The sequence below is a fragment of the Dermacentor silvarum genome, chromosome 3 (assembly GCF_013339745.2).
Source record: "Dermacentor silvarum isolate Dsil-2018 chromosome 3, BIME_Dsil_1.4, whole genome shotgun sequence".
In the NCBI taxonomy this organism is placed as follows: domain Eukaryota; kingdom Metazoa; phylum Arthropoda; class Arachnida; order Ixodida; family Ixodidae; genus Dermacentor; species Dermacentor silvarum.
Window position 1 is genome coordinate 146,847,640 of NC_051156.1, and position 23,206 is coordinate 146,870,845.

The window sequence follows — 23,206 nt, forward strand, 5'->3', positions numbered from 1 at the left end:
TCGTCGCTTGTTGGAGAATAAATTTTGGACGAAGCACGCCTTCGGAATACAGAAGTGCAAGCCTCCTACAGCAAGAAAATACGGCGATTAGCGGGAGAAGCGGAGAAGCACCCGACTGAACGTGCCGCGCTACCTTGCACTGTGTATAACGTGCTGCGCTACCTTGCACCGTGTGACTCCTGCAGCGAAACCGACAATCGCCCTGTGCGAGTGTGAGGGGAGCCATACCGATAACGCAGTGGACGGAAGACGCGCCAACGGAGGCTCCCGCGCCTCAGCGTGCAAGAAAAGCTGAGATCGTATCTCAGCCTTAGACATAGCTCCGTGCGACTGGGCAAAATGGCGCAAACACAGAACGCGCGCCTGAAGCACAGCAGCCACTCCATCCGATGGCACGTGGAAAAAGAGGAAAAGCACAAAAGCAACAAAAGCGCCACCGCTTCAAACTCTTCGTGCCCAGCCTCCGCGCTGTCCGGCGCCGCGTCCGCGCCTCCGCACCAAAAGAGAAAGGGGAACTGCGTACTGCGCGGAGAGTGAAAATCGTTAACAACCGTTCTCTAGTAGTTTGCGTAATGGGGCGATCAGCCGGGACAACAGAAAAAGTATCATCCGGAATTCGTATTAGCCGGTCATGTATTACCACAGTCAGCCACCATTTTCGACATGTACCTGTGTATGAATAAAGCTCTTTTTTTAATTTGGTTTGGTGTTTATAGGTGCCTATAAACCATGTCTACATTACTTGCATGGAATGTTCGTTAGCACAACAAATCTGAATCTATTCGAGCTGGCGTACAGTTGCAAGTATATTAAATAAAATGCAAGCGAGACAATGCTAAGCTTTACCCTACGTTGGCTTGCACACAACTAATACACGAACTTGAAAACACTGTTGATATCAATCACCACATTGGCACAAATATTTATTTGCCTCCTTAGAGCCTGTGCAGATTCCTTTGTTGCTTGTAGCAGCCACCTCTAGCTAGTAACTGAAGGTGACAGTGTAGCAGGCAGTGCCATGCACAGACGTTTGCTACTGTTAATAGCATTCAATTGTACTTTTATGCAGCTTGTCCCGTTTGCTAATCCTTCATTGACATTAGTTACACAAAAGCATAGAGTTTCTAACGATGTTGAGCATCTCGAGCATCCACAGCAGGAGATCTTAGCCAGGAGCACTGGCATTACATTTTCGACTGTCCATCTTTTTTTCCTTTGGATTAAATGAAGGCCCTGGACCTTGACACACCAGAAAAGATACTGGCAAGCCTCAGGGTGCCCTAAATATTTTAATATAGTAGCTTTTCTCAAACCAGTTTTAGTTTCATTTCCCAGTAAGTGCATGTGTCATGACGTCATGATACAGAAGGTGTCCACATGCGAGCAGGACATCGTGACATTTTGGCACTCGCTCCGGCTCGATTGGTGGCCTGTTATGCTGCTACATTTAGCCGCACTATTAATAGCACCGTAGCAGACGACCTGCAAGCTGGAGTGAGTGCCCAACGAATGTATCAACGCACAGGTGGGTACCTAAAGCAAACACAATGCATTTCTGTGTTGCACATATGAACCTAGTAAAACCATTGCTGCACCTTTCAATAATTTATGGGATTATTAGTATCGTAAAACTGCACTGCGGGCTACGAGTAGTGCTGAAATAAACAGCTCCAAAATGATTCTGACTTTTTTAATGTGATTAGCATTCTTGGGCTACTTCACGAATTTTCTGTCGGCTGTGTCCGTCTCTAACCAGTTTTCCCACCAACTTGGGTCACTGTGTAGGTAGTCCATGATCTAATCGGTAGTGCATTAGGATGCTGTACTGAGTCAAATGGTTCAAAACCAACCTGTGGGACAAATTGGGTATCACTGGGTATGTGCTGCTGTTCAATGGACCCCTTTGATGCCAACTTGAGTAACGGTACATGCCACTGTGTATGTGCCACTCATCAGTGACAAAAAAAAGATTTTCTAAAATTTATCCTCACACACACACACACATAAATCAAGGTTACAGTAAGCACCAGAGGTTTACTGGGGCTCGGCTTCAACAAACAATTTTGAATTTATGAATACCTTGAGCCTGCTGGTCAGTGAAACCTGTAGAAGACAAGGTTGGTCACCCGTGCGTACACTTACAAGCTAGTAATCAAAATACCGGGCTGCAGAAATATTCATATTTTATTCGGATTCTGCGACCCATAAAGCAACAACACTGGAACAATGAGATACTGTAGTGAAGGGCTCTGTATTAGTTTTGACTACGAGTTCTTTAAATGGACGCCAAAGAGGAAAATTACTTGAGCTGTATTATTAAACTGCACCTCTGCAATGCCAAAAAGGCCACTCTTACCTGTGAAAGGAGGCCTGGTAAGCCAGAAAAGACTCTAAAGAACAAAACGTGAGTGGCGACACTTCCTTGAAGTTCCTGCACCAGCTTGCCATGACGTGGATTCTGACAGCGTCTGCTAGGGCCTAGCGAACATTTTATCAGTAAAGATGTACTACATTGCATCCTAAAAGAGCCAAAGACTGAACTTGGCAAGCTTTGAAAACGTTTACTGCGCTGCAATGGCCCAAATGCAAGAAAATGTTTGTAAATCCACAATGTTAAAGTGGCATGTTGGTTACTGGGGTTACGGTGCAAAATTTGGAAAACGGAAGTTTGGATTTTCTCTTACAGCAATCAATGCCTTATTGTGAACTTAATGAGCACAAAGTTTTGAAGGAATGCTTTATATAAACTGATTCAGTGCATTTCTCGGTATAGCGTGCACCTAAATAAGTGCCCGAGTGCATCTGCATTTTGCCACTCCCCCCCCCCCCCCCCATCAACATGTTGCCAACGCAGCCGGGGATTGAACCCAAGACCTTGTGTGCACAGTGGCAGAATACCATAGCTGCTGTGACAAGTCGTAAACTTTTGACACTGACAGTACACAGGTTCATTCCACCCCAACTGCAATGTGGCCACTGCAAGCAGGATTTGATACCATGACCTTGTGCTGGGCATCAGAATGGCAAAGACCACTGCTGAATGAAGCAAGAGGAGTAATGCCTCCTGCATGTAAAGGTACTGAACCATAAGAACTGTGTGCCGAACAGGGTGGAATGATTAACAGTGGTCGGACGAGGAATGTCACTGGAGCCCGACAAGGTGACTTGCCTTCGTCAGGGCTAATATGCTTGCTGCTCCGACAAAGACAAGTCCTGTTGTCGAAACATTGGCCCAGCGACGTGTTTTCTTCTAAGTACTGTCGATCACTTCGAGCCTGCATTTTCCAGGGAACTTCTGTGTTGAATGGGGTGAAATGTACGTAGTTCGAATTTGACACTAGTCATTGCTAAAAATATCACATTTTAAACTACTAGTTTTCACGTTCCGCAACTGCACATCGAGTTATCAGAGATGTCATATTGGAAGGCTCGGGATTGATTTTGACCCCCTGTGGTTTCTTAATGTGCACCTCAGGGTGCACGAGTGTTTTTGCATTTCGCCTCAATCGGAACTGGCCGCTGTGGCCAGGACTGAACCCGCGACAACGTGGTCGGCAGCACGCCATAGCGACTGAGCTACTACAGCGAGTCTTGTCAACAAGCAAATCACACAAACATACATATAACATTACAATATGTTTTATAGTCTGTAAAATTTGCAAAACAAGCACTTGCAGATGCAGTAGTGTGGTTCACATGACAGAAACCTCCCCCCCCACACAAAAAAGAAAACAAAACGCCACCTTTGGAGACCAAAAATTTAAAAGGCGCTACAATGCCATAACCTATAGGCTTAAAATGAGAGGTACACACACCTCGACCAATTCCTTCAAGAATTTGTCTATGAAAGCGTAAAACGAGCGCCATCCATATCAGTAAAATTTATCTTTTCACAATCTCTTTAGACTGATTAAGTGCCCAAGCCTGCCCTTTCAGAGTTATTCAGCATGCAGACCTAAAATGTCGCAGGGGCAATCTGCAGTCACAGCGTCGAATCAAAATTATGTCGCCGTATCAAAATTATGTCGCCGCATTGACAGCTTGCCGGTTTGTCTTCACACCTTTGTTGGTACATTGCTGACAATGGGCTTGGGGCGAGACCGAAAGATGACCTTCTTTGTGACAACACCACGGACAAGGTACTCCTTTGTGGTGTTCTTTGGTTCCACTTCTCCGGCAGACTTTTCAATCACGAGAAAGGGTTTCTCCACATCCTGCTCTTTGCCGTACAAGATGTGGTGGCCAACAAGCAGTATCGGAACGCCCTGAAACGTAGAGAACATTTGCATAAATTTCAAAAGGTTTGGCATTCTTACATGCTTGTTACGGTAACAGTTGCAGGAGAGCCTAAATAAGGTACTTTTTATTAAAAAGGCACTGAAACCCTTTTTGGACATGGCAAGAAAGTTTCCGCGATTTGTAACAACGCTGCCGTGAACATGTGAGCTGCATGCAGCAGGGAACCTACAATCTTACATAATATGTAGATTGCTTACTCTCCCTTAATGCTTTTGAACCACTCTTTTTACAGTATAGCTGTTATGGGCCCAGCCACCTAGTTTGGATGTCTGCCAGTGCCACCGGTGTCTCTTGCAGGAACCCCAGAATTTTATAAAGCAGTCTCAAGCCACTCCGAAATAATACTGCACCTGCACAATAACTGTGCCTGACGTCTCAAGTGCTCGTTAAAGCGGTTGGCTGATGCCACACTCTGCAGCTTATCAACAAAACAACGATAAGGCAAAAGAACATAAATGAAGCCAGTGGGCAAGAAGCCAAAGACAGGTTAGGAAAAGGGAGAGAGCCATGTCTCTCCGCTACACCACCAGGGAGTGTCACCTACACAAGTGAAAACAACTCGGACTTGAGGCGTCAATGACTAAAGTCTACTACACTATTTTTTTATTCTCACAAAGAGATTGCTCACGTGCACCTGCAAATGTTTACTCCGACCGATACTGCACCAAACAGTGCAAGATTACTGTACATCCATCTAAACATCCAGCCATCTACCATAAAATTCCGAGCAAGCGCCCCCTCCAAGGTGAAAGATAAAGAATAGTTGGGTGCGGGCCCTTCCTCGGTCGCGGACAAAATTCGAGTTGGCAGCAAAACAGTCGTGACAAAAAACATAAACAAAAAATACAGCACAGCCTTCCTTTGACTCAAAAGCTGTATCTAACTTGCATTCACTGCTTTTATTCTGTGTCATCGCTCTTAAATCCATCGAATGACTCCTCTGAAGTCGACCTAAAAGTTAGGTCCATGCACTCAGCCTCATGGGGCCCATGATCTTCTGGCTGTACAGCACCAACAGCAGTGCACGGCATTGGCGAACCAAGGGAATTCCCTTGGTTCGCCGATGCCACTTCGCAACCTTAAAGGGGTTTTTCTTTCTTTCTTTTTTGATTCTCTAGGAATGCGTAATACCTGGCTGTCACATTTTCGTACATGCTGGTAACACCAAAGCTCCGCTTACCAAATGCACATCGGCAACCGACACCTCTCATAAGCAACGCATCTGACGAAAATGGCGACTGACAAAAGCTGTGCAAAAAGATACCTCGCCATGGTGGGGCCACTATCGGGCCACAGCAGAAGCCTCAGCTAAACAATTAATTACACCGTTTTCTGAAATTTAATAAAAAGTTGAAAATGAAGAAAAAAAAAAAGTCGGCAAGAAGGCGACGTCAACGTAGTAGATGTCGTGCGCTCGGTCGGTTAGATGGGTTACCTGCGCTTGTTGCCTGCCTGCGTTGTGTTCGGGGTGCATATTCCGGGGTATCAGTCTGACTTCGATTTGAGGGATAGTTATCCACGGTAGAGGATTGATGGGAAGAGGTGGGAGACGTGAAGTGTCGTATCCCAACATACGCAGGATGAGGTGCTCAGACAGAGATGCTAAAACTCTTGGTGGGCTTGGACCTTTGCATCCAAGGTGTTGTGCAGGGTTTCGCGTTCAATGTAACAGCTGCAGGCATACCTGGGAACAACCACCTCAATACGGTGACATCTCCGTAAAAAAGCCTCGAGCCGTTTGATCTGGGTGCATGTAAGTGCAATGTATAGCAGGCCATAGAGGACCAAGAGTAAATTGCTGCTTCAGCAAATTTGCGGAGTTTGTGTTCACGCAGGCCTGTGTGGCGCTTGCTGACGTGTCATCATGTGTATGACTTGATTGGCCTGATGAAGAATGCGCCATAGCCATTCCGCACTACGTCCATTCTCTTGCCATAGGAATCCGAGGATGAAAACACATTTACTGCACGGGATAGGTTGGCTGGTCATAGTCAAGGTGATGTGGGCGCGATCAGCCGCTGCTTTGCATGTAGAGGAATTCAGTACGATGACGTACTCCGATTTTTCCGGGGAGCATGTGAGGCCTAGTTGGTGTATGTAGGCGTCGACAATAGAGAGGTTTAGCTTGTCTGGTAATTGGGTAAACAGGGGTGGACCGGGCGTGTTGGCGGAACCATAAACGTGAGCGGCCTGTGTGGTGCTGCCACCTGGTGGCGCAGACCTCAAACAGTCAAAAACAGCTAATATTTCAGTAACCAAGTGTATTATACTTCGCTGCTGGTGTAAATTTTTGGGAGCAACACGATTACGCCACTGCTGAAAATTTACACCAGCAGCGAAGTAGAATACACTTGGTTACTGCAATATTATTTGTTTTTGTTGGTTTAATCTCTGCGCCACTAGTGGCAGCACCATACAAGGCCCCTCACATTTACGGTTCCGCCACCAATGCCCGGTCCGCTAGCGTTTACCCGATTACTGGACAAGCTAAACCTCTCTAATGTCTAAGCCAGTTTGAAGTGTGGCTTCCTGTTCGCCTGGGTTTCCGGTGGCACCCCAAAGTGTGACGTCATCAGCATATACTGCATGGCATTAACCTGCAACGGGGTTGAGCTTTATGGGGAGGTCCTTCATTACCAAGTTGAAGAGAGTCGGTGACAGAATGGACCCTTGTGGCGTGCCTTGGTTTATAGGGAAGCACATGGATGGCTGAGTGACCGGGCCCAACAAGCGTACTTGCCTGCCGTTGAGGAAGCCGCAGATGTAGCGAACCATGCTTTCTCCGGGTTTGGTGGCTGCTAGGTTGTCAATGATGGCTTGGTGCAAGACATTATCGAAGGCACGTTTGATATCCACACCTACAATTGTCCGGAGTTGTGCCAAGCTAGGTTGATCATAGACATCTGTGGTAATTTGCAGGCAGAGGCGTACCAACTATTTCTCGAGTGGGGGGGGGCAAACCGCAGATATGACTCTCCCCATATATATATATATATATATATATATATTACTCTTATAATAAGTGAAAAAGCCTGGAAATGCATCTGTCAGGTATTTTTATTTGTAACAATAAACCTATTTCGCAAACACATGGTGAACCATCGAGGCCCGAAGAATTATTTGAATTTGCATGTATTTCTTGTCGCTATAAAATCTATATGTGATGCAGGGACAAAGGGCATTGAGTGCCCAGAGGTCCTGATCCAACCCAGTAGCAGCAGTGCAGCTTACAAAAAAATGCCCATTTGATGCTGTCAAGTTTACTAATTAAACAAAGAATTTTACTTGGTGTTTAAGTCTACAGCATAAATGTATTGCTAGTTAAGGTAATCGTACTGTCGAGGTTAAAGAGAACGAAGTACAACCAACATAAATTACTCTCAATACTAAAAAGAAAAATACGGCAGAGGTGTGCAACTTGGTGAATTACCACCCGATTTTTAGTGAAGCTGTTGTTTTTTTTTTTTTTTTTTTTGAACAGTTGCACTAAACGTTTCAGTTTCCTGTAATTACATCGTATACTTTGAAAAGTTACCCGTATATTAGTGTTCCGTTTTAAACCTGATCCCCGTGTAATGCTTTGAAGCACTTCTTGCTGGAAATTTTTTTTAAAATGTCGCAGTTTCACCCGAAAGGCGAAGCATCAATTGCGACAACAAATTAGTAGAGAGATATACGGAGCGAGGATAGTAGTTTTATCAGCTGTATAAACTTGGACATGCAGCAGCACCGGCAACGCGCAGAACTGTTGTAGACGCCGTCTGCGTTTTGCCGCGTTTGCACCGAACGCGCGCGGCGTTGGTGACAGTTGCCGGTGCCTCTGGGGGCGGCTCGAAGGTTTTCTACGAGATCAGAATGGGACACTCGTCGAGCTGCGTTGGACATCTTACCCACATTCTCGCCTCGCAACATTTTTATATAAATACGCATTTGGTGCCGCAGCTAAACGTCGCCTCCCCTCCCTCCCGTCCCCCACGGCCTTTCGCACAACGGAAGAAGTCGCGTTTGCTCTCTATATAGGGTGATTGTAAAGGAGGAAACAGACGCTTGATTCTGCAGCCCTTCAGGGAGAACGGCGCCGAACGCACGTTTGCTCTCCGACGTGCGTTTGCTCCCCGTGAAAGCGCGTGTCCATCGCACCCTTTCACTCGCACATACAGCGTCTTGAGCGCGGCAACGATTTCATCGCCTGGTGTCATACGGAACCTCACGGCGACGGCGACGCCGACGGCAGAAATCCGCTTTGGAGTGTCCATATAATTGCTATCGCAATAAAAAGCAGTAATTCATCAATACACATCTTACTTCGTCAGAAAATTTCATTATCCCCAGATATAAACAAGATGCCTAGTTTAGCTCACCGAGGACACCGGAGAAGCAACCTATACGCATCCCGTATGTTGCACGGGAACAAATGGAAAAACGAGGGTTTAGTAATTATCTGCAACACTTGCATTTAAAGCAGGAAAGTGAGATTTTCGCAACGCATTGCGCTTTAAATTCTCCCTATTTTCATGGAATTTCAAGTCCATATCTCATGCAATTGTTTTAGGAGTCGGCGAAAGCGGTGGTATAGCACCCTGGAACACTTCAATATGTAACTTTCTACAAAGGCTTGCAATGAACCTACACAGAAAAAAACATTTATCGCTCGTCACTCAGGATATTGTTTCGTACTTCGAATAAATATTAACACTTTGCCCAGCATAGTTTACTGAGGATACCGGGATCAACAACTAAATGACTAAATGCCGTGTATAAAACATAAAAACTGGGGGAAAGCGAGTATTCAGTAGCGGTTTTTCAAGCATACGTAAGCAACCACCGCAGTTCGAATTTTCGGAACACGTCACAATAAGGTGGTCTTCATTTTTCAAAATATAAAATCTCTGCTGTTCTTGCTCCTGCCGGGGAACAAGTAGTAGGGTAGCGCTTATTCAGAAACGGCCTGAAAATGAAATCAATAAAAGCAGAAGTGACACAGGCCTTTAGAAAAAAATCTGTAAAGTGTTCTATTGGCACTGAAATTGCTCTGCACGTTCGACCGAGGTCACTTTCACGACCATATCACCCCGCAGACCCTGATGTAATGTCCCGTTCTGGGACCTTTGAGGTATCATGAATAAATGAACTTGCATATAAAACCCTAATCCCTCCTGAACTAGAACCACCAGGTTAATATAATTAATTCCCGTGAATCGGTTCAGAACCGTGCTGCCAGGTTCATTCTTTCTGACTACTCCTATAATACAAGTGTCTCAGCCATAAAATCCCGGTTGTGACTTCCCTCGCTCACCTCCCGCCGCAAAAGTGCTCGTCTTTTTTAAATTTTTTAGGTTCTCTTATTCGCTGCCCACGGGAAACCAAATCATCATTCCAGCGTAACGTTTCTCCCGCCATACGCATCCTAATGCTGTGTATCTACCACGCGCCCATTCCACGACTCTTTTTTTCTGCACACAGCCCGAGAATGGAATGCCCTTCCTTCTGACATCGCCCTCATCACCGACATTTCCCTTCTCAAAACTCATATTGAAGGCCATCTTTCAAGTTACGCCACCTAACCTGTCCCGCCATTTATCTACGTGCCCACCCCTCATGTAATCTCCCGTTCTGGGACCTTTGAGGTATCATGAATAAATGAATAAGTAAATAAATATATGATAAGTCGTGGTTACACAAAGAAATTCGGGAGTTAGACCTGTAAGTGGTTCGATTAGATTTTTGATGGTGATAAAATATATATTTATACTTCAACACTACGTAAACTATTTCTGGACGGAGATTCAACAGTTCCAGCATTTGATAATCCAAACATTTCATGCAGTAAGGCACACCCATCGTTGGGCGCGGCTGATTAAAATACTTTATCTGGACCTCTACCCTCGCCCGAAGGTTAAATATATCAAGCCCATTGTTTTGTTTTTTCAAGTATGGTTAGGCGGTAATTTGTAACTGCGGGAACTGTCCAGCGGCAGGACTTTTGCGCAATGCAAGCGTGTATGGAGAATCTCGCGCGTCGCCCGCTACAGCGCGTCACGAGGAGGCACAATACTCGCTGCCCAAACCGGGGATACGTAGTAAAGAAAAGCATTATTAACGTGGTGACTCCATTAAGAAATAAAATTTAGCTTCAGCTGTAGTTTTTGTTGGACTTTCAAGTGTATAGCCAAAAGTGCCCGCTTTCGAAAGTGGGGGGGCAAATGGCATACTTTGCCCCCCCACTTTTGACAGTGGGGGGGCAAGTGCCCCCCCTGCCCCCCCGGTAAATACGCCTATGTTTGCAGGGCCATGTCTTGCACACGTGCCTGCGGAAACTGATGAGTGTGTCTCGGAGATGGCCGTGGCCCTCAAGGTGCCATTCTAGCCTCGTCAGGGCCATCTTTCCCATCAATTTTCCCACGCACGATGTGAGGGATATCGGTAAAAAGTTTTTAAGTGTGTTGGAGGGCTTGCCAAGTTTGGGGAGGAAAATAACTAAAGCTTCTTTCCATCGAAACCAACCGTCGGACCTAAGTTGGTCCCATGGTTGGTTTCGAACCCTGTTACCTCAGCACAGCAGCACGATGTGCTACCCATTCGACCACAGACTACCCAGTGACCCAGGTAGGTGGGAAAACAAACATACACAGATACATAGCTGCCGGAAAATGCAAGAAGCACCCTCACTAAGAAGGCTAATGCATTAACAGGTCACTTAAGTTCCTCCGATACTTAACAGAATTGAACCCACATCACAAGGGTTGCTAAGGACAGCGACCCGACACATTAGCAGGCTGCGCACCCCAAGTGCACTGGATACGTGCAGCTTTTCAAAGAATACTTTCAAGCCATCGCTTTAGTGAGCTGCACCATCAATGCATTTGGTATGTGCCTGCTCTTCAATGAACCTCTCGCCAACTTGAGTCACAGAGTATGTGCCAATGGGTGTGTGGCAAACAAGGGAACCATTCTCAGAGTTCGCAGGCACCAGCGCGCTACGCTTCTCGTTTTAGAGGTCATGCACTGACTTCTCGGCAGTGCCACTAGATTGTGCAGCATGTCCAGAAAGAAGCGCAAGAGGGGAGCCCAGTTGCCACATGATGCGTTTCTCGGCGTTTGCACACACTGGCACCCCAAGCATTTCGGTGGCCAAGCACAGGCTTCGAGGTGGTGGTGCTAGTTGGTGCCGAGTATTTTTAGGATGCTGGAGAAGATGGAATAACAGTAGATTTAATCAAAGATGGAGGAGATATCATGCTTGAAAAGATTGCGGCCCTTTATACGCAATGCCTCACAACTTCATGTGTACCAGAGAGCGGGAAGAATGCCAACATTATTCTAATCCATAAGAAGGGAGACGTTAAAGAACTGAAGAATTATAGACCCATTAGCTTGCTTTCAGTATTGTATAAAATATTCACCAGGATAATTTCCAATAGAATCAGGGCAACACTTGACTTCAGCCAACCAAGAGAACAGGCTGGCTTCAGGAAGGGATATTCTACGATGGATCATATCCATGTCATAAATCAGGTAATCGAGAAATCTGCGAAGTACAATCAACCTCTCTACATGGCTTTCATAGATTATGAAAAGGCATTTGATTCAGTAGAGATACCAGCAGTCATAGAGGCATTGCGGAATCAAGGAATACAGGAGGCATACGTGAATATCTTAGCAAACATCTACAAGGATTATACAGCTACCTTGGTTCTCCACAAGAAAAGTAGAAAGTTACCTATCAAGAAAGGGGTCAGGCAAGGAGACACAATCTCTCCAATGCTATTCACTGCATGCTTAGAAGAAGTATTCAAGCTCTTAGACTGGGAAGGCTTAGGAGTGAGGATCAACGGCGAATATCTCAGCAACCTTTGGTTTGCAGATGACATTGTCCTATTCAGCAACAATGGAGACGAATTACAACAAATGATTGAGGACCTTAATCGAGAAAGTGTAAGAATTGGGTTGAAGATGAATATGCAGAAGACAAAGATAATGTTCAATAGCCTGGCAAGGGAACAAGAATTCAGGATTGCCAGTCAGCCTCTAGAGTCTGTAAAGGAGTACGTTTATCTAGGTCAATTACTCACAGGGGACCCTGATCCTGACAAAGAAATTTACAGAAGAATAAAATTGGGTTGGAGTGCATACGGCAGGCATTACCAAATCCTGACTAGAAGCTTACCACTGTCGTTGAAAAGAAAAGTGTACAATCATTGCATTCTACCGGTGCTAACATATGGGGCAGAAACTTGGAGGTTAACAAAGAAGCTCGAGAACAAGTTAAGGACCGCACAAAGAGCGATGGAACGAAAAATCTTAGGACTCACGTTAAGAGACGGGAAGAGAGCGGTGTGGATCAGAGAACAAACGGGGATAGCCGATATTCTAGTTGACATTAGGCGGAAGAAATGGAGCTGGGCAGGCCATGTAATGCGTAGGATGGATAACCGGTGGACCATTAGGGTTACAGAATGGATACCAAGAGAAGGGAAGCGCAGTCGAGGTCGGCAGAAAACCAGATGGGATGATGAAGTTAGGAAATTTGCAGGCGCAAGTTGGAATACGCTAGCGCAAGACAGGGGTAATTGGAGATCGCAGGGAGAGGCCTTCGTCCTGCAGTGGACAAAATATAGGCTGATGATGATGATGATGATTCTTCGGATATTCCGCCTGCAAGTTGGAATCAGCTAGTGCAAGACAGGGGTAATTGGAGATTGCAGGGAGAGGCCTTCGTCCTGCAGTGGACATAAATACAGGCTGATGATGATGATTCTTAGGGAAGAACAAAACATTCCTGCTGCACTACACGCCTCATACATAACTTGATTAGATGACGGCAATGCGTTGTGTCTCCATATTGATTCAATGCTAACGCATTACTATCGACAGTCATCGTGAGATCAGTTCTGCCGCAGTTTTTTGGCTTTCTCATGTTGACAATGATAATTGTCAACGTGACAATTATGTTGACAACTATGCCACAAACCTACACTTGGTGCCAGGCCACCTCAATGTATGTACGTGAGTGTTTTTGCATTCTACGACAGTCGAAGTACAGCAACAGGAATTTGGAATCAATTATGCAGCATTGCACTCAGCAGCGGAATGCCGCAATCACTCGGCCACTGAAGCGGGGGGCCGCCTAGAATGTCTGGAATCAATAGAATTCACATCGCTGCTTGCCTTACTCTTCTCTGCACTACAGCAAAGCACATACTTTCAAGTCAAAGAAATACTGTTCTGTGAAACTACGAAACATTAAATCATTGTCCTCAATATAAGAAAACACATCCCATACTTGGGTTAGCTGTGCTCACGTATTTTGGATCCACTCGAAAACTCGTGTGGGGAAGAAACATGCCGAGGCCCTATGCTATCCTGTTTTGTCAACCTAGTTTTTGAAATCCCACTCACATGCAGAAGAGTCTATATCAGCCACATGTTCGCATCAATGTGCGAGCATGCACTTATCAGCTGACAGTAAGGAATAAAGCCAAGAGCCATTTACTAACAAATTGCTTATCCCACACATGTAAGCCCGTTCTTTCTATCATTGAAATTTTTAGTAGGAATAACGACATGTTTGCATGTTAATAAATTAAAGTTAGCGATCACAGTTGCACCAACAATATTTCTGTTATACTGCACACCAATGAAAACTTGTTCTTTTTCAATAAAAATACATTGAATAGGCTGTTCTGACAAAGTTTTCATGTCACACATCTGATGATTCGGTCACTATGAGCATAGAGCATTCTGCACACTTTGCCAGTTTCCTTAAATGCGAATATAGTTTAGTTTGCAAGTAGTGCCTCTCCTGTGGGTTTCTGTCCTTTTACGGCTTGGTCTAGGTTTGCATTATTCATTCTTTTGCCAATATCAATCGACTAGCCAAGCAACACATATTACTGAACACGCCATACTGCTTTGGTGTAATGAAGGTCACCAATGTATTCGCCAGGACTCCCTTCGTCATTTGTCATCAAGTCTCCCTGGAGCTCAACAATACGCCATTCCGGAATGTTCGACTTGTTAGCAGCACCAGATGCTCCTGGCCTACATGGATAATGAAGAAGGGTACCATGTTATCATTGTGAAATCGCATTCAGCGCTCATCTCTACAATCAGGGCAAAGCTCTATTCAGCAATGACAAGAACAAAGGACAGGGGCACGGACAATGGAAACGCACAGGTCATTGTGCATTTGTTAGTGTGGCACATTTTCAGAGCAACTGAGTCATTTGGTGTTTACATCACCCCTTGGACAAAACTTAACAAAGGCCTTCAGTTGTGGATCATGTTAACTGGAAAGGCAAAGGATGCGAGTTAGTTTTTCCAGTAAAGTTCTCTCTGGCAAAGTTATTTCAGGTCCTTCCAGAAGGTCAAGAAAATTAGCGCAAGAAAGTGTTCACTTTGATGAATGTCTTAACTCTGTATTGCAGCAAGATTGGTAGTCTAATTGGTTTATGTTCATCACGCGTGAAGGATTTCGACAAGCACAAAAGCTGACACACACAAAGAGGGGTATGAAACAAAAAGGACAGGTCAGTGTTTAATGCTCAATGCATTATTTTTGCTATATTGAGTTCAATGCCTCAAAATTTTGAATTCAGCACGGCAAACTCAATGCATAGTTTATAGTAGCGTTTTTGGTACACTGGAGCGTGTTTTCAGTTGTGAATAGCGTAGCAAGCCTATTACCCATTAATTAGTCTGGTAATTCAGCTTCCACTCAAATAACATTAGCTGGGGCTTTCATCGTTTTTCTTTTGCACGAAAGTACTCTCCATGGCCAGAAATAAAGGTGTTGTTACAAAGTTCTTTGATGTGGAACTAACTGTGTTTGGGCTTCGTGCGGTTAAAGCAAGTCTACGGTGCAACGAAATGCGTAATGTTATCACAATCAATGACTTGTGTAGCTGCCTGGGTCTCTAAAATTCGTGCGAGTCAAAACGGGCGGGTGGGGGGGAGGGTGCTCAAGATAACCGCGTCGTACAAACGTGCTGTGTTTGCAGTAAACGGTAGTACACTGTGGTATGCACTAAAATGTATGTCTGAATGTGTCCGCACGTAAAATTCTGCACGCGATCGCCGAGACCGGTGGGTTGCAGCACTGCTGGATGCGTGTAACCGCACGAATGTCGTACATGATAAGGCGAATGTAAACAGAGCGAACAATTTTTGGCGCTCTATATAGCGGCCAGAACATCGAGATACAATCGTGAGAAACAATAACTCTTTTTTTTTTTTTCGATTGAGAGTAAGAATAAGCACGAAGTACTCACAATTTTACAAACAACTGCACCATAGCGGACGTTCCTGCTATTTAAGCAACCTCTCTCAAACCTTGTATACGAAGAAAGGTGATTATATACGGCATTTGGGCTTGATTACACAGCGTAAAATCGTTACAACGACAACACGAAACGCGGCAAAAAAAGTTTGCCGCGGGAACAGCCTCAGTGCTTCAGCTGGCTTTCATTCGCCCGCCTATTTGCCATGATGATGATAGCAAGTAAAAAAAAAGCTCATTTTAGTTTGTCCTTTAAATCAACCGATTTTATTTTTTTTTTCTGAAATAACTTCTCGCAAATATTTCGCTATCTCATTGTTGTGCATTTTGTCTTTCAAGAACGCGGCACTTTTTTCAAAAAAAAAAGGACGCAATTTTTGTTTTATTCGAATGTAGGCCTCGTCGAAACTGCTTCCTTCTGTTATCACGCATGCCAGCTGCGGACTTGCGCAAAGCAGTCAATCGCAATCGGAGAGCCCGACAGCATTTTGCGCCGTTTCTGAATGATTTAATGCTTCCTTCTGTCTAACGTTACTAGTTCATAGTAATGTCATGTTGGTTCTTTCACTGTCACAGCGAGTTAAACCAAAGTACGACCGCGCTGCACGAAAATAATTGCACACCATATTTGATGCTTATCTTGTCCCCAAACATAAATACATGATGCGCTCAGATGCTCTCCTGCCAGAAACGATGTGTCACGCTGATGCGCGCATGCTTGTGACCTAAAAGTACCGGGAGTGCAGCGTTAAAAAAAAAAAAAAAAAAAAAAAAAAAAAAAAAAAAAGGCCAGAAATCTTACTTCATCTTTTGCAGTCTAAATCACTAGCCCTCTAGAGAATTTGTGAATACTATATACTATATTCATTTCCAAAGCCTTAATTGTTCTGGTGTTCGTTACACACCTCCAGAGATTTTCAATTTGTTCCTTTCCGATGTGCAAGAAAACCTCACTATAACATAAGAAAACAGGCTCCCAACGGAAGATATATTAAACTCGACGCATATGGTAAATTTTCATTTTTCAACAGTCATTCAATATATTACCACAGAACTGTTTATGGCTGCTGGTGCTAATATAATGGTGCCAAACTATGATGTATTTAGATCTTCTGCACTGTTTTAAGAATCACTAGACTTCTTCGTTGAAACAGCTGATGTAATATTGTGTTCAAAACGAGTTGCACTACAGTATGCACCCACCGCTTTTTCTTTCACTAAGAAAAAAAAATTCGCGGGTCCCATGCACATGTGGGAATCAGTAATAAGCATGCAATTGCTTTCTTTGATGTTTACTGAAATTTCCTCACTCCACTTTTCTTTTTTCACTTCTGTGTAGCTCAATACACTTACACTGGTCTGATTTTGTTCGCTTATTATTTTCTTCTCCACGCTCGGCTGTCTTCTGTTGCCAACTTCCTCACTTCTCTGTAGCAGTAGACTATATGTCAATTTTCTGTTACCGACTTGTTCTTCTCTTATTGCCCCTTGTTTTGCTTGTTTTCATGCACCTACCTTGTGGCATTCATTGGCAAAGAATGTTTACATACACATGGCACATGCCCAGTCGCACATAGCCAGTGACCCAAGTTGTCTATTCGGGCACATACCCAGTGAGTGACCCAAGCTGTATACTTGGCAAGACAGCAGCAGCTATCACTCATCAAGTGGGGGAAGAGGTGAAGGAAGCCTTGCTTTAAAATAACAGGTGCAATTTTTTTTTCTTGTATCGGAACATAACTTAGTTCAATTTTAATGTATTTGCATTAGGGTACTTAATGCACTTTTCTGGGGCCATGTATGTATGTGTGTATGTATGATGTATGTACACCCGTTAGCAAAAGTATACGGACCACACGGTCGCTGAAAAAAAACTGAATGTCTTCGTAATTAACAAGCATAAACTGGAATTGACAAGTGCACTGAAAAGTTCGCAATGCCAACTTTGGACTGCAATCCTCAATTTCAAGTTGCGTTCAAAGGCAGAGGGAAAAATCAGCTTTATCGCGCAACCCCTGGTCCGTATACTTTTGCTCACGGGTGTACATATGGTATGTATGTAGTACATATGTATGTATGTTTAACAAAACGTCATTTTATGCATTGAAGCTCAAAAGTAACGTTAACTCCAATGCATTTCTTCACAAAGTTCAGGAATTAATATCTCGAAACTGGTGTCATCCTGAGAATTCGTTCCAAGTGGATCCGCCTTGTGAACTCCACGGCTAGAATTTGTAAATTGCAATATGGGCCATAAGGTAATTAGTTGAAAGCTTAATTAGTGAATTTTGGTCAATTAGTCGATTATGCATATAAATTTTTTGTGCAAGTAATGTCCGCCTCTTCGACTAGACCAGCTCATGAACTCAAATTGTGCTATCTGCCAAAGGCAACTTTAAATATTTTTGAAAGTGCTCGCTGGAACACCCGATTACATATCTTTCTGATGTACTAGATCTTGGCGCTAATTACAGGAGAGTAACTAAAAACCATGCATTGAAGCAATCTTCCAGAAGACATACAAACCATAGAAATCAATGCGATGACACTGCAGCACTTATTGAGTGCCTTGTCAAATTTAGAGACCCCAATAAATAATAATAAATAAATAAGAAAGAAATAAAAACAGACCAGGCTGCATGGGCAGCGCAACAGCATGAACAAAACTATAAAATAATTTATTGGATGATGTGTGCCTGTGCCTATTTATGGTGCGGCAGTTTCGAGCTGCGGTTGCTTGTCCTTTAGTGATTGCAGGTAGCGCATGCGGATCCACACAGACTGGCACATCTTCATCAGTTTGGGATCCCGCAGACCCTCCTTGGATGTGGCAAAATGGTACTGTTGCCTGCATTTATAAAGGAAAGGGAAAGAGGGAAAGGTTTCACTTCAGAAAAGGCAGAGGAGATCAACCTTAAAAGCATTTCTTTCTATCAAAGGGACAGAGCACTTGCTCGCTTGTCTGTTGCGTGTGAGAGGCGGGCTTCGGTGCGTCACCTGGCGGTGGTCACTGCGTGGAAGACAGTGCGCCTAGGAGCGTGCATGGCCTAATAGACATGTAGATCTCTGTGCATTGCTTTTAACAAGCGATAATGATGGTAAGCGCTAACATTCTGTTGGGTGTTTGTGTAGCCTGGAGACCCTGCATCATTGTGCTGCAACACAATGGAATCACGTGCGGGCTGATAGCTTGCAGAATTTGTCGCGAAAGTAGGCATGCCACTTGGTCAAGCGCATATCTGTTTAGACGAAGGCACTTATCAATGTCACCACTCGGAAAACACAATCCACGCAGATCTGCACGTCTATTAGGCTGGACACGCTCCTGAGTGCACTATCTCGAACCCAGCACCTGTTGCCCGCACACACTGAAGTGGGCTGCACGCATGCTCTACGTAGCAGTGAACCACACTATACTAGTACAAGCACTTGTGCTGCCACTTCTGCAGTGCTTCTTGAGCGACAACAGTCCAAGGGGCATTATGGCGATGCAGAGAGCTCTCATTGGAAAGTTCAATAGCCAAGCTGCTTTGTGCTGTGGAAAGAGAAACAGCAAGCAAGAAAGCAAGCAAGCAAAAATACAAATAGAACAATGAGACATTCTGCTTTTGAAAGCGAAAAGGATGTAGCTGAGGGAAGACCACTTTTCCTCTGCTTGTATAGTAGTAGCATTTCAAGATGAGTTTGTCATTTACATCGTGTTGATGCCATATTACGATGTGTAGAGACTGCTCATTCACTGATGTTACCTCTGACGAGTGTTTCAGATTTAGTATTCATCACACGAAGAATGTAGCTACACGCACAAAGCAATGTGTGTCTTCACTGTCGTGCATATCACTCCAGTGGTTGCAATTTTTTCATGCTCTTGTCCCCACAAAGCATGCACAAGGTGATGCATCTTATTATCACATCTGCCTTTCCACTGTGATGCATAGCATTCCAATACTTGCAGCGCTGACCACTAGTAATACTCTGCCAAGAAAGTGCAAAGTGACACATTTAAGTACCTTGTTGCATGTGCAGTGAGCTGCTTTACAAGATCCTGCTATACTGTAATTTCAACAAAACTGCAGTGGTTAGAACACCTGTCTCAAAACCAAAAACACAGGCGTTGAAACACTGCTTAGAGACGAGAATTATTTCATGCTCAGTGTCATTTTGGGATGACAAACAGACTAACCAATGCAGCATTCGAAGGAGGGCACTAACACGAATATTTGTCTGTTCAGGGTGTCTACCAAGTTGACATTTTCAGATTCCCTGAGTTTTCCAGGTTTTCCCTGAGTGATTTTGCTAAATTCCCTGAGTGAAACGAAATTTTCTTTTACATCAAGACGGGCTGACACCATGTTGCCTGATGCTGTCACTCTTTAGTAAGCATGTTAAAATAAATGTCGCAGTTTCACCCGAAAGGCGAAGCATCAATTGCGATAGCAAATTAGTAGAGAGCTATATGGAGTAAGGATAGTAGTTTTATCAGCTGTATAAACTTGGACATGCAGCAGCACCACCAACGCGCAGAACTGTTGTCGATGCCGTTGGCGTTTTGCCCGCATTCGCACCGAACGCGCACGGCGTTGGTGACTGTTGCCGGTGCCTCTGGGGGCGGCTCGGAGGTTTTCGACGAGATCAGAACGGGACACTCGTCGAGCAGCGTCCGAAGTCTTTACCACCTTCTCGCCTCACACCATTTTAATATAAATATGCATTTGGTGCCGCAGCTAAACGTCGCCTCCCCTCCCTCCATTACCGCAACTTTCATTCCCTTTCAATAAAATTACAGCTAATTTTTTAGGGATGGTCGAATAGTGGATTTGAGGTTCGAAGCGAATAGTGATTTGGTGGAATAATTTCGAATCAAATAGTTTGATAGTATATATCACATATTACAGTAAAACCTAGTTATTTCGAATTTCACGGGATTGAAAAAAAAAAATGTCCGAATTATCAGGGTATCCAGAAAACAATAAGCAAATCCTTTCACTATTTTGCACAAAAGCAGTGCACAAGCTGCAATTCTCGTCATCTCGTGACTGATTGGCTCTCACAGCGGCGATCGAGGCCTCGCGACTTCCTTCGCAGCATGGCCGCGGCGTGCGCCATCATTTGCGACAGGCTTTACACTACCGCGCGCACATCCCGATTATTTTTTCGCCAGTAAGCTGACCGCCAACAGATCGCACGTCCATCACGATATAGCCGGTGCTCTTCATCCTCGACAGAGCGCGGCCGCTATCGACATGATTATGAACGGCGACTTTGCGGTGCTTAAGGCACGAGGCCGACTCGTGAAGCGGGTCAGAACGAAACTACCTTTAGCTGCAACAATTGCGGACGAAATCGCGGTCGCTATCCATACGATCATGGATGGTCACTATGCAGCTTTTTAGGCACGCGGCCGACGTGCGTATTGAGTCGAAACGAAACTACTTTTTGCCGAAACCGCTGCGGAAGAAACCGCAGCAGCTATCGACGTGATCATGGATGGCGACTATGAAATCCCGCGGCCAACGCAATAAAGGCACAAATAGGCACTAAGCGTTCCGTCGTTGCTGTCATTCACGTATGATTTCCGCTGCTGACTATGGTGATGCGGACTCTGCCGCTTCGTTTCGGTTGTGCGCTAGCGCCGTTTCTGCTCTTCTGCGTTGCACATTTCAGGCGCTTTAATCCAAAAATGTATAGCCTTCAAGATTTACGGTTGATGTATGGCAGCCATGATGTGAAGCATAGCCTCCGAGATGTGTACCGGCCATCCGTGGCTTTTGGCTGCCTATTCGGGAGCACCGAATAATTCGGAAAATATCGAATACCTGAATTCGAATCGAAGCAAATAACGAATATAGAACTATTCGATCAAATATTCGACAATACCGTATATTTGCCCATCCCTACTAATTTTCCCTGATAGAGGCACAAGTTCCCTGAGTTTTTCCAGAATATTCAAAATCCCTGAGAATTCCCTGTTTTCCCAGTTGGTAGACACCCTGTCTGCTACCGGTTATCAGTATTAAATGAGCAGCATCATCATCAGCCTATATTTATGTCCACTGCAAGACGAAGGCCTCTCCCTGCGATCTCCAATTACCCCTGTCTTGCGCTAGCGTATTCCAACTTGCGCCTGCGAATTTCCTAACCTCATCATCCCACCTGACTTTCTGCCGTCCTCGACTGCGCTTCCCTTCTCTTGGTATCCATTCTGTAACCCTAATGGTCCACCGGTTATCCATCCTACGTATTACATGGCCTGCCCAGCTCCATTTCTTCCGCTTAATGTCAACTAGAATATCGTCTACCCCCGTTTGTTCTCTGATCCACACCGCTCTCTTCCTGTCTCTTAACGTTACTCCTAAGATTTTTCGTTCCATTGCTCTTTGTGCGGTCCTTAACTTGTTCTCGAGCTTCTTTGTTAACCTCCAAGTTTCTGCCCCGTATGTTAGCACCGGTAGAATGCAATGATTGTACACTTTTCTTTTCAACGACAGTGGTAAGCTCCCAGTCAGGATTTGGCAATGCCTGCCGTATGCACTCCAACCCAATTTTATTCTGTAAATTTCTTTCTCATGATCAGGGTCCCCTGTGAGTAATTGACCTAGATAAACATATTCCTTTACAGATTCTAGAGGCTGACGGGCGATCCTGAATTCTTGTTCCCTTGCCAGGCTATTGAACATTATCTTTGTCTTCTGCATATTCATCTTCAACCCAATTCTTGCACTTTCTCGATGAGCAGCATAATTAGTGACAAATGCACAGAGGCAACAGACAAAGCACACATTGAGCATGACTGCACAAAGCTTGGAGGGTAGACCCATGCTTTTTAAGAAGTTGAGTAAAGGCTGATAGCCCCAAAACAAGATTTACAGTCCTTCTGAGTGCCCAGAATAACTATTATGACAATGGGTCATTGTCGATTTGCGTAAGGGCAGCAGCCAGCGTCCACAGTGAGGGCAAGCACATACTATGCATGGCATAATGATTCATAGTTTCAGCAATGTGGTGCAACTAAAAAGATGGGTTGCATCATGCAGAAAAAAAAAAAAGAAGGTATGGACAAGAGGTATTGGGTTCGAACAAAAACCACGTCTATTCTGGCTATGTCAGCAGGTGCCACAAATGTGGCGCATCACGAGTGCCATCCTGCACAAATCAAGCCTGCAGGTTTCTACCACGATGACAAATATAGACGCCGCAACTACTGCGCTGCTGCTACAGAAGAGGAAGCAATATGGAATGACAAGAAAAGGCAGCATGACGTAAGGGTGAAATTTTAGGAACAGCTATTAATGAGAGCCAATCAACCAAACCTGGAGCATAATGAGCATTTCCACAGAAGCCTCACTGTCAATGTGCAACCAACAGCTTGAGAAACAAAGCAATATTAAACAATGCCACAGGAGAGGGATACACAGTAGCAACAGCACTATGTATAGCGACTTCAGCAGCAGCCAGCGTCCACAGTGAGGGCAAGCACATACTATGCATAGCATAATGATTCCTAGTTTCAGCAATGTGGTGCAACTAGTGGTGGTGATTCTTGAGCATCACTTTTGGGGTTGCTATCCCTTTCACAAGATATTGCGTGACTCGGCACCAGACGCGTCGATGCATACGGTCGACAGTGTT

At 44.6% G+C, this 23,206-nt stretch overlaps 1 protein-coding gene across 2 annotated transcripts in view; it reads right to left on the reverse strand.

Annotated features, from left to right (window-relative positions):
- Positions 1–3,631: 3,631 nt before the first annotated feature.
- LOC119445885 (uncharacterized) overlaps positions 3,632–23,206 on the reverse strand; it is a 30,091-nt gene continuing 10,516 nt past the window's right edge. The window contains exons 4-5 of one of the 2 annotated variants that reach the window (XM_037710188.2): positions 14,208–14,340; positions 3,632–4,265 (exon numbers count right to left, since the gene is read on the reverse strand). In XM_037710188.2, the coding sequence (XP_037566116.1) occupies positions 4,056–4,265; positions 14,208–14,340 (343 nt within the window). In that variant the 3' untranslated portion in view covers positions 3,632–4,055. Of the gene's footprint in view, positions 4,266–14,207; positions 14,341–18,236; positions 18,426–23,206 lie in introns of those variants that run through there. The other variant, XM_037710187.2, reaches the window with a different exon arrangement.